Here is a 12,855-nt window from a genome sequence, read left to right as displayed (position 1 = left end):
CGCTGGAACCAACTTGCAGAAGATTACTGTGCAATTGATGACCATGTCGAGATTTGGAGGCCAGTGCAAAAAGAAGTGGCAGGACCTTGGTCAAGTAGTTAGTGTAAGTAATATTTTCATTTATTCAATACAATTTCAATTGTAATGGAAATGTAACCAGCTGTAAATGTCCCACCCAGCAGAAAGACACCCTCCCTAAAAAGTTGTATTTTCATTTTTGCAGAGGAAGATGGCACATAACAAAAGGGAAAGAACTCGAACAGGAGGAGGCCCGGCAAATCTGCACCCACTGACACACTTGGAAGACAGGGTCACTGCTTTGATGGGTCCTGCCTGGAGAAAAGCAACCACCACTGCACAAGCTGGGCCCACATTCGAGGGAGAGGGTAAGTCCTGCAAATTCCACAGTCTGGCTTTGCTAAATGTTAAGTACAGCACGGGCTAGCCATGCTTCGGTTCATGGGGATGTGTCCGTCAGCTACGCTTCGGTTGATGCAATGTGCTATCATTCATCGCGGTCCTTCAAATCAGCCTGCTGCCTGCACTGTGTGAGCCTACTCATGCCACCCACCCTGCCCCCTCCTCTGCTACTAACCATTTGTCTGTTCTGTTATATTTTGCAGAACTTGAGGCCAACCCTGACGATGCAGAAGAAGATTCAGATGAGGATGAGCCTGGAAAGGAGAACATCTTCCAATCCCACCTTCCAGACCAAGAGTATGGGGGTGAGGGGGAGGGGGAGAGGATGGATTAAGCCCTCACTGTTGTAATCACTCTGGAGGAGGTGCAGATGCCGCCCATTGAGGTGCCAGACCCTTCCCTGACTAGTGCTTTGAGTGTTGATGGGACATTCCATGGTTTCTCACCATCTGAGGCTGGGGATTCCAGTGGAGTGCAGCAAGGCACACCCATGACTCCACCGTCCCAGGCTGTGGGTCCCAGTGGTGGGGTGCAGCGAGGCACACCCAGGGTGAGGAGGGGAAGGAGAGCTCGACAGCACACTCCTGAGGTGAAGGATCTAATAGATGTGGTTCAGATGATGGCAATGAGAGTGGAGAGCATTGACCTTATGCTATCACTCCTGGGCACAATCAGTGGGGTGGGTGATGAGGTATAGGGACTGTCGGGAGAATTAACAACACTCTCACGAGAAATGGGATCACTGTCCGGGAGGGAATGTCTCTTTTCAGCGGATACAATGTTGGTGCACATGAGGGAGTGGATGTTGCAGGTAGTTGATACACGGTCAGGGCACATTAGAGAAGGAATGTCGGAGTTAGCTGCTGCAATAAGGGAACACGCCCAAACCCCGCGCCCATTGACAGAATCAACTGCCACTCACACTCCAATCCCTAGAACAGCCTCTGAAGAGGCCCAAGCCAGGCCTTCCACATTACCGTCAACCCACGCCCCCCATCAAGAAGTGCGCATTACCTGAGATGTTCGAAAGAATAAGCTTGGTACCAACCCGAGAAACGCTGTGCCACCGCCTGCGGGCAGGGGTGGAGTCACCAAGACCAAGTGTAGCGGGCGTTCTGAGAATAAGCTGGAGGAGAGATGTGTGCAGTCTTTCTTTGCTGTTGCTGTTGTTGTTATTATTAATGTTACTGTTGTAACTGTTCTCAAATTAAAAGTTTTTTGTAAGTTATGTAAATTTACAAGTTTAACAGTTAGTAAGTGAGCTTAAAGTTTGTAAATGATCTTAACTGAAAACTTTAAAGTTTGATACTAGAATATTTTTTATTAAAGTTAAGTTGAGTATAAATATCTGTTAAACTTTTGGATAAAATATATTTTAAATGATAACCGAATCATTTCCATTATTTGTTGCATTATTAACACAACTTTTGAAGTAAACAAGAATCATTTCAATTATTTGTTACATCAACACAACACAACTTTACAGAACAGGTCCAAACAGTAAACATGGTCTATGTGGAATAGTTGTCGCTGAGCCTTCAGGCAGCAAAGTGTTCACGGATGAGCTGCTGGCGCAAGGCTCAAGCAATCGTTAAAGGGGCACGACGGCCCGCCCTCCTCCGCCGTTGTGCTCCGGGTTCAGGTTATATGGTTACAAGTTACATGGCTTCCTTGGCCTCGTCCTCCTCCTCCTCATCATCTGCACCTTCCTCCTCATTATTGTCAGCCATTCTCACCGCAGGTGGGTCTTCTACTACCAGCTGCTGCTGCCTCATGATGGCTAAGTTGTGCAGCATGCAGCACACAACAGTGAACTGACCAACAATCTCAGGGGAGTATTGCAAGTAGCCTCTGGAATGGTCCAGGCATCAGAAACACTGCTTCATGATGCCAATGGTCCTCTCTATTATGCTGCGCATCACAATGTGCGAAATTTTGTATTCCCGCTCAGCTTTCGTCCGGGTTATGTGTAGGGGCATCGTAAGTCAGGTGGCGAGGTCGTACCCTTTGTCTCCCAGTAGCCAGCTCTGCCCTTCTGGCTGCTGCTGAAACATGGCAGATATAGCGCTCTCGCGTAGGATGAACGCATCATGGGTGCTCCCAGGATATCTCGCATCAACTGACATGATGCAATGCATGTCGTCACACACGAGCTGCACATTAATGGAGTGGAAGCCTTTTCTGTTCCTGTACATCTTGGAATCCTCAAAAGGTGCTCGCAAGGTGATGTGGGTACAATCAATGCAGCCCTGTACCTTTGGGAAGCCAGAAATCCTGGAGAAGCCCACAGCCCTTTCATGCATTGCTTGGGTGGTCATGGGGAACTTTATGTAGTCATTCCTCTAGGCATATAGTGCAGCAGTCACCTGCCGAATGCAGACATATGTTGTATGTTGAGATATGGCGCACACATCCCCAGTTGTAGCTTAGAAGGATCTGGATGCATAGAATGAAAGTGCAGCTGTAACCTTCACTTCAACTGACAAAGCAGTTCTCCTGATGCTTCTAGGTTGCAGGTCTGCCTTCACCAATCTCAGATCTCACTTACAACTTCTTTGCGGACATGGGTAAGGCCTCCTGCCCATCACGCTATGGGCTCTGAGATTCCTGATGTGATGACGTTGAATCAATTGTCTCCTCCGCAGCACCATGATGCAAAAGCTTGCACAAGGTATGGCATTGTCAGTATTGCCCCCATGCTTAAATTTTACCTTTGCAAGAAGCTCAAAATGGCAGGCAGGCAGGACAAGGTTCTTTGTTCGCTCTCCCCAAGGTCTGTATGGACCACACCCAGATCGGGAACACTGCCGCCCCCCCACCCCGCCATCCCGGGCTACATTTGATGTGTAGTGCAGTCTTGTGATGCCTTCCGATCGCCTTCCACAGCCCCCACCTCACATTCCCGCACCCCCCCGGGTTTCTTTTGCAGCCGAGCACCAAGCCCTTGTGTCCGGGCGAGGGACCGATTCTGCCGGCCGACGCTCTCACCCTCCAGCCATGTTTGCAGATGTTCGATGGTGACGTGTCAGTTGAAAGAATATGAAAAGTTACAGAATTCCATCAAACTTCCATTTACTGCATTATAAGGTTAAAAAAAATATATCTTTATTATGTATATTTAAGTCTTCTTGACTTCCTCCAAAACTTCGCTGGAAAACAATAGTGTCTTTCTGTGCCGATTTTTCAATGTGCGCTGGTTTTTCTTAACACGCCAGAAGGTTTTTCGGGAGTGGTCAGATACGCCGACCTGAGAGAAATGGCATTTGGGCAAACTTACATAATTGACAAAAACTGGCACAAACATTGGGTTACGCCCCCATGACGAAAAAAGAACATGTCTAAAAAAATCGTAACTAACTCAGTTACGCTGGCGCAGATTCCTTGGGGAAAATTTAATTTAAAAACTTACAACAAAAAAAGCAGCGTGCGCCAACAAAGCGGTGCAAATCACCAGAGAAATTGGGCCCATGGTTTGAAAAAGGCCCTGGGTGCAACCTATTAACAAATCGAAGTAAAGAAAAAGAAAGAAAGACTTGGATTTATATAGAGCCCTTCACGACCACCTGATGTCTCAAGGTGCTTTACAGCCAATGAAGTACTTTTGGAGTGTAGCCACTGTTGTAATGTGGGAAACTCTACTGCCAATTTGCACACAGCAAGCTCCCACAAACAGCAATGTGATGACCAGATAATCTGGTTTTTTTGTTATGTTGACTGAGGGATAAATATTGGCCAGGACACCAGGGACAACTCCCCTGCTCATCTTTGAGAAAGGTAGCACAGTTACCTCACCTCACGGGACTATGGCCTCAACAATCACTGGAAAAGAAAACTTTCTCCATCCTAAGCTGTATATTATTTAAATAAAATACTGGAAATACTCAGCAGGTCAGGCAACATCTGTGGAGAAACAGAGTTAATGTTTCAGGTCGATGACCTTGTGACAGAACTGGTATATATTATTTGTCTTGTTCCTAGGATGGGGGGATTGTCCTATGAGGAGAGATTGAGTCAACTAGGCCTATATTCTCTAGAGTTTAGAACAGTAAGAGATGATTTCATTGAAACATACTTAATTCTTACAGGGCTCGACAGGGTAGATGCAGGGAGGGTGTTTCCCCAGGCTGGGGAGTCTAGAATCAGGGGTCACAGTCTCAGGATAAGGGGTTGGCCATTTAGGACTGAGATGAGGAGAAACTTCTTCACTCAGAGGGTGGTGAATCTTTGGAATTCTCTATCCCAGAGGGCTGTGGAGGCTCAGCCTTTGAGTATATTCATGACAGAGATCGATAGATTTGTGGATATTATGGGAATCAAGGGATATGGGGATAGTGCAGGAAAGTGGAGTTGAGTTTGAAGATCAGCCACGAGGAGTAGGTTCGAGGGGCCGAATGGTCTACTACTGCTCCTAATTCTTATATTCTTATGTTCTTAGCATTATGCATTGTCACCAAACCAATGTTTGTTCTGTGAAACTGCACATTATACACCAAGCTATCAAAAATGCATTACTTCATTTGTCAAAAGAAGACGGTCACGTAGAAAAAAAATACATGCAATCTATTTTTCCAGATTTGAAAACTAGGGTTGCCGTCCCTCGAGGATTTTCTTGGAATTAAAGATTAATCTCATGGACACTACTGCGATTAGCCTGGGAGAAAAACCATAGGGACATTGGAGCAGAAATTATTATGCATTGCGCCCGATTTTCGAGCATCAAACAGGTATGGGACAACCTGCACCCAATCTAAATTCATAGGGGCCATAAATCATAACAGATGAATTTGGCTAGTGATAGCAATTGTGGAACATAATGCAACACACTATGGGATGATTTTCTAAGTACAAATATTTTTGTCATTTGGCAAAGAAAATCAAAGTGTAGAAGACTATGGACCAAGTTCTTCACTGAATTTTTCAGAAAGAATCCACTGCCATAGTCACTAAATCTAACAGAGAAAAATGGCAAATTGTGCAATAATGGCAAATTGCACAGCCAGAGATTGTAGGTGTCTAGGTGCAAAAATGTAAATGTTGTTTTCTTCACACTAACAAGCTTGGTAAGGCCAATTTAAGATAGATGCACTTTGTTATTTGCTCCCCTCAGTGCTGCCCTTTACTGAATATTGCATGAATGCACCATTCGTTCTTTGCTGCTATTTTGAACAGAAGTTAAAACGGCAGGAGTGCAAAAAATGCAGACCAGTTTGCATAGCTGAGCCCATTTTGTCCTTATTCAGCATTCACATTTGCTCACATTCTAACAGGCAAGAACCCTGGCTGATTTTCTCTTTGAGATCCTTGGATCTTTAAGGTCAGGTGTAGGCCACGTGATCCAACTCACTCCAGCTCTGGTAGGTAGTTTAGATTGACATGAAGTTGCAGTGCAAAATGACACAAAGTTCTTTGTTTATTCATTCATAGGATGTGGGCAAGACCAGCATTTATTGTCCATTCCTAATTGCCCTTGAGAAGGTGGTGGTGAGGCACCTTGTTGAACCGCTGCAGTCTGTGTGGTGAAGCTCCTCCCACAGTGCTGGTAGTTCCAGGATGTTGATCCAGCGACGATGAAGGAATGGCGAGATATTTCCAAGTCAGGATGGTGTGTGACTTGGAGGGAAATGTGGAGGTGGTGGTGTTCCCGTGCACCTGCTGCCCTTGTCCTTCTAGGTGGTAGAGGTTGCGGGTTTGGGGCCGAAGAAGCCTTGGCGAGCTGCTGCAATGCATTTTGTAGATGATACACATTGCAGCCACGGTGCGTCGGTGGTGGAGGGCATGATTATTGAAGGTGGTGGATGGGGTGCCAATTAAGTGGCTGCTTTGTCCTGAATGGTGTCGAGCTTCTTGAGTGTTGTTGGAGCTGCACTCATCCAAGCAAGTGGAGAGTATTCCATCACACTGCTGACTAGTGCCTTTTACATCAACGGACATGTATATCTTTGGGGTAAAACCCAGGGAGTTAGATGTGGCCCTTACGGCTAAAGGGATCAAGGGGTATGGAGAGAAAACAGGAATGGGGTACTGAAGTGCATGATCAGCCATGATCTTATTGAATGGTGGTGCAGGCTCAAAGGGCTGAATGGCCTACTCCTGCACCTATTTTCTATGTTTCTATGTTTTATTTGAGGTCAAATCTTGATGTCTTGCTTCTGGCTCTTTGCATCCAAAAGAAGTCAAAAATTCATGGTCCCAGACAATGTTCCCTCTAATTGTTTTTTTGGACCACACGACCCCTTTACCGGGCTGCGTGGCCCATTCAACATGCCACACATGCACGGTTTTTCCATTTAAAAGCTGGTGAGCCTGCTGAGCGGGACCTTCATAGCGCAGCACAGCCGTGCAGCTTAACGGGAACATCGGTCCCAGGTAGGAGCGGCACCCGTTCAGCTGTGGCTTTTGTTCGGCTAATTTAAAGGTCTACTTGTATTTTAGTATCCTGGCTTGAAACTTTCAATGAAACACTCCACACATTAGTCCCTCTTTATTTTTAAAATGTCGATTCCACTGTAATATAATTCACATGCTAAAACAAGTACAAATCGTATACCATACATAAGATACATGACAAAAGTTATTGACTTAGTAAAAAATTCATATATTGAAACAATATATGTGCTAACTTTCTTCATCCAACAAGATGTATCCGCAGACTGAACAGGTTGATAGTTATCCAATCTGGGAAGCGCCAGAAGAGGTTCAACCTTGACTGTTGCCATCAGCTTTCTTGTCCCAGGGTTGCACACTCAACTTGCCCACTAACTGCCCCCCTATTTATGGCCTGAAACTGCAGCTTACGTGCCACACCATTATACCAAGAATAAACAATCCCACAGGTAAAATTAATGGCTGGCAAAGGACTTCTATCTAGTCCAAGGACTGCTGTCCTCCTAGCAACAAACGCATTCCTTCCACAGTCGTGGCCCTGTAGAATGTTCTGCCATACATTCTCTTCCTGTGATCAACGCTATGCTTCAGGAACTATTTGGAACTATAAAATTCTTAAACTCGCAGCTAAATCATATGGCTTCTCAATCAATTGGACAACAAGGCAATGTTTATGTATATACAACAAAACAACTAGCATTTATATAGCGTCATTAATATAATAAAACATCCCAAGGCACTTCATAGGAGCGTTATCAAACAAAATTTGACACCGAGTCACATCATAAGGAGATATTAGGACAGATGCAGGTTTTAATGAGCATCTTAAAGGAGAAGACAGAGGTAGAGAGGCGGAGAGGTTAATGGAGGGAATTCTAGAGCTCAGGGCTTGAAACATTTCTTCCTGTGACGGGAATGTCAGCCTGTCACTGCACCGATCCATGATGACACCTAGCTATCATAAAGATGCTTTACATCGCATATCTCTCTCTAAAGCTGGACCGCTGGATGAGCTGGTGAGTAGCCACACTGTCGCACACACACACACACTCGGGTTGTAGATGTTCCCAAGCCCTGTGTATGTTTGTTAGATGATTGTTAACACTACATGGGTAATTAAACTGCTGGTACTATAAATGCTAGCTTCAGTTCAAGAGCTCAGTGGTTTACATGGTATTAATTTAGAATCCAGTAGCCTCTATCATAGGCAGGCCTGTTTTTAATATAAAATGGACATGTCCTGTTACTAAAATGTCACTGTAAAATCTCACTTACAGTTTGATACACCAATATAGTCGTTGTCGTACAAAGGAGTTTTGGGTTTGGTACCGATGTAAGTCTCCAATCGATTGCAAGTGGCTCCAAATTACAATGCATGTTGATGAAAGAATGAAAGGCTTAAAATCACTGGATTGACATCTTTGAGATTGGAAAGTATGGCGGCTTGCAACAGCGTACTGCTATACGCCTTAGACTGATAGTTCCAGGGACTATTTTGGAGTACCTATCATGTAAACACAGCCATAGGTGATCAGATGATAAATAGATAATGCAGATCAATAAAAAGTAGAACTAGGTAGATGCGCCCATCGAATGTAAAATAAGTTGTGTGTCTGGGCAGCAATAAGTTACAGACTTCTCATGTTGCTCACTTTGGTTACCATTTAATGACATCTTAATTTTTCATATTTTAGGGCTTCACAATGGTCAAGTGATTCTGGTTCTAGCCAGCAACAACTATTGCTGGTCCCAAGGTTTTGATATGGATGCCTGTGCTAGGAAACTTAAAGGATTAGGATTTCAGGTATAGTACTGTATTACAACTAGTGCCCTGTCCAATACTAACCTGTTTTCCTCGTAACCAAGAACATTTTCATTTAAGAACATAACATAACATAAGAAATAGGAGCAGGAGTAGGTCTCATTTGGCCCCTCGAGCCTGCTCCGCCATTCAATAAGATCATGGCTGATCTGATCTTAGCCTCCACTTTCCTGCCTGCACCTCATAACCCTTGACTCCCCTGAAGTTCAAAAATCTGTCTATCTCCACCTTAAATATACTCAATGACCCAGCCTCCACAGCTCTCTGGGGCAGAGAATTCCACAGATTCACGACCCTCTGAGAGAAGAAATTCCTCCGCATCCACGTCTTAAATGGGCATCGTCTTATTCTGAAACTATGCCCCCTAGTTCTAGATTCCCCCACGAGGGGAAACATCCTCTCTGCATCTACCGTGTCAAGCCCCCTCATAATCTTATATGTTTCAATAAGATCACCTCTCATTCTTCTAAACTCCAATGAGTATAGGCTCAACCTGCTCAACCTTTCCTCATAAGACAACTCCTTCATCTCAGGAATCAACCAAGTGAACCTTCCCTGAGCTGCCTCCAATGCAAGTATATGTCAGTTTAAAAAGGGAATTTCACAGGGAAATGCAAACAAGTGGGAAGGCAAGATATTTTTTTAAACAGGGGAGTAAAGAGCTTGTAATATAACAAGTGCTGAATGTCAATGGCCTGGTTTCTAGCTCTGTATATATTGGTTTCAAAGGTCCAGCTTATTGGCCCTGAATTTGCGGTCGGAGGCGCACCAGAAGAAAACGCCTCTGACCGAAACAAAATCCGAGAGTACCTGGTGTCTCCGGAGCTTTGGAGTCTTCGTGTCCTGGGCCTTCAGGCGTACGCCTATATAAAGGCCCACGGATCCCAGGGGCACAGGCGGGTCGGAAGCGTCCCTGGGATCAGGTGGGTCAGACTAACCAATTTAAAAGGGGGATTCCTCATATAAGCTTATGGGGATTCCATTTACGAACAGAATCCCCATAAACCTATGAGAAATCCCCAAATAAAAATAAATATCTCCATGTTCAAAATAAATTAAAAGCTCCTTTGATTAAGCATTTAAAATAAAATTTTCATTTTTTTGAAGAATAATAAAAACATTTTGTTCCTGCCCAAAATTTACATGAACGAATTTTAAATGTTTTTGTATGTTTTAATCATTTAACGTTTATTTTAACCCTTACACTGGGAGTAGCACGTCTTCCGCCTGCTTTTACCAGGGATAAGGGTTTCGCGGGCATTCGCTGGGCATGGTTGGGCAAATAGCTCATCTCTCCGCCAGTGGAAGTGTTTTTTGGGGCGCATGCGGCGATCTGTAAAGGAGAAACTTGACAGATTGCAAGATCCGGGTTTTCGCGCGTTCTCAGCACATGAGGAAACCTGGAACTTGCGGGGCCATTCTGAGCATACGCCGTCATCGGCCCAATAAAATCTGGGCCAAAAGGTTTGCAGCAATTTCGCTTAATCATTTAATTCTTAATGCAAATCTCTGTTGTGGAGTACAGTGATCATTCTTACACAACATTTGAAAAGGATTAGTAACAAAAATGAAGAGCAACCTTTTGTATCTGCTTCAACGATATCTCCGCAAGATCCTGCAAATCCCCTGGGAGGACAAACACACCAATGTTAGCCTCCTCGACCAGGCCAACATCCCCAGCATCAAAGCATAGACCACACTCGACCAGCTCTGTTGGGCGGGCCACATTGTCTGCATGCCCGACACAAGACTCCCAAAGCAAGCGCTCTACTCGGAACTCCTACATGGCAAGCGAGCCCCAGGTGGGCAGAGGAAACGTTTCAAGGACACCCTCAAAGCTTCCCTGATAAAGTGCAACATCCCCACTGACACCTGGGAGTCCCTGGCCAAAGACCGCCCTAAGTGGAGGAAGAGCATCCGGGAGGGCGCTGAGCACCTCGAGTCTCGTCGCCGAGAGCATGCAGAAATCAAGCGCAGGCAGCAGAAGGAACGTGAGGCAAACCAGACTCCCCACCCTCCCTTTCCCTCAATGACTGTCTGTCCCACCTGTGACAGAGACTGTAATTCCTGTATTAGACTGTACAGCCACCTAAGAACTCACTTTTAGAGTGGAAGCAAGTCTTGCTCGATTTCGAGGGACTGCCTATGATGATGATGATGATGATGATGTATCTGCTTCAATAACTGTGGTATTCACCGTTGATCTAAAGCTGTCCCTTGTCCTAGTTACAGATATCAGATGAATGCAGGAATCAAATTGAGAGATCACTAATGGATTCAGAAGTACGAAGATACATATTCTTTAACTCTCGGGCCTTCAGGCTGGTGCTGGTTGTGGTAAGTTTTATTGCATTGGGAAAGAGAAATTATAAATTGCCACAGCATAAAGAAAAAAAGCAGTGGATTCCTGCAGTAATACTTCAGTAAAATTACTCTTAATTATTTTGAGCACGAGAAGTTGTCAAAATGGACCAGTAGCCTTATAACACGCAAATTAAATTCTGTAATATGAAATTGAACAAATTTGTTTTTCATGAGGACAATCAAAATTTCACTGATTTTCTTTGTGCGATCGTGTAAAATGGGTAATAGCGAATTGGCAGCCTGATTTACATATATCCCGAAGTCAATGGAAATAAAAATCGGGAGTGATGTAAATTGGGCAGCCGACTCACTATCGCCTGTTTTTCACCATCGCGCAAAGACAAAATTACCCTCAGAGAGTCTGAAACAGTTTTCTCACGAGATTTTTGGAATGCCTGGACCACCAATTCTGAATTTTGACTTGGTCACACGACCGTTTAGAGCCACTGGAAATAAATGATTGTCTCCTACATCTAGGACTCAATGACTCTTCTGAATGACAAATGTTGGGAGAATGTTTAAAGTGGATGAGAAATTCCACTGCAAGGGACTGTTAAATGTAAATATCTCTCAGCACAAGAGCAGTGAGGCTGACACTGCTTATTTCAAAGTTGTTGTCATGCTCACTATTATGTGGAATTTGTAGTCTGGCTCCCATATTATTTGAGACGTTTGACTCGCTACCTGGTCACACTCTGCTTATTTAAATCCAGTTAGAAACAACACCGTCAATAAAACTCATAACAGGCAAATTTTTGTAAATTTCTGAGCTTCCAAAGTAGAATTAGTTACTCATTATAAATGTGTCCAGTGAGCAAGGCCAATCCTAAATTTGTTAAAAATAATCCAAAGCCAGAGAAACATGTGAACAGTTATTGGGAGGGAATTCCAAATTTTGCTCTCATTATTGATTGATGATTAAAACTGTTTAAATAAAGAAAGACTTGCATTTATATAGCACCTTTCACGACTATCAGATGTCCCAAAGCGCTTTACAGCCAATGAAGTACTTTTGCAGTGTAGTCACTGTTGTTGGAGCATGGCAGCCAATTAGCACACAGCAAGCTCCCACAAACAGCAATGTGATAATGAACAGATAATCTGTTTTGTCATGTTGATTACGAGCTAAATATTGGCTAGGACACCAGGGACAATACCTTTGCTCTTCTTCAAAATAGTGCCATAGGATCATTTATGTCGACCTAAGAGGGCAGACGGAGCTTCAGTTTAATGTCTCATCCGAATGACAGCACGTCTGACAGGGCAACGCTCCCTCAGCACTGCACTGGAGTGTCAGCCTAGATTTTTGAGCCTATGTCCCTGGAATGGAACTTTAACCCACAACCTTCTGACTCAGAGGCAAGTGTCACCCACTGAGCCACAGCTGACATTCTAAATGTTGATGATTATAAAATCATCACGTCTACATAAAGTCCTCACAGTAATGTGTACAGAAGAAAGATACAGACAAGGAGTGTGAACAGGAGCTCAGTCAGACTCTGTCACCAGCAGAAGGAAGTAATGGCCCGAACATTGTCGTCGGAGGCTTCCTGCAGGCGGATGCCTCCGACTGAAATGTTTTTAACGAAAACACCTGGTGGTCCCTGAGCCACGAAGAATTATGCTCCGAGGCCGAGTTGCACAGTCCGACGTACAGGCCCATGTCTTCCAGGAGTGTATGCGTATCCAGGGATCACGTGGGCATGGACCATCAATTACAATGTAGTTTTCTCTTTCATGGTAATGGGAGCTCCGAGCTCCCATTACTATCAATGAGAATACCCCGAAAATCAAAAATACCAACATAAATTAAAAAACACACTTTTTAAAAATTAATAGAAATTCCATTTAATTAAATGTTTTAA

General features: G+C 44.2%; 1 protein-coding gene across 1 annotated transcript in view; it reads left to right on the top strand.

Annotated features, from left to right (window-relative positions):
- LOC139232736 (transmembrane protein 268-like) overlaps positions 1–12,855 on the top strand; it is a 34,347-nt gene that overhangs the window by 5,000 nt on the left and 16,492 nt on the right. Inside the window, exons 3-4 of the mRNA XM_070863245.1 lie at positions 8,499–8,608; positions 10,859–10,963. Of these exons, the coding sequence (XP_070719346.1) occupies positions 8,499–8,608; positions 10,859–10,963 (215 nt within the window). The remainder of the gene's footprint in view (positions 1–8,498; positions 8,609–10,858; positions 10,964–12,855) is intronic.

The sequence above is a fragment of the Pristiophorus japonicus genome, chromosome 20 (genome assembly GCF_044704955.1).
Source record: "Pristiophorus japonicus isolate sPriJap1 chromosome 20, sPriJap1.hap1, whole genome shotgun sequence".
NCBI lineage: Eukaryota > Metazoa > Chordata > Chondrichthyes > Pristiophoridae > Pristiophorus > Pristiophorus japonicus.
Note: the sequence above shows the minus strand (reverse complement) of the source record. Positions and strands in the feature narration are given on the sequence as shown.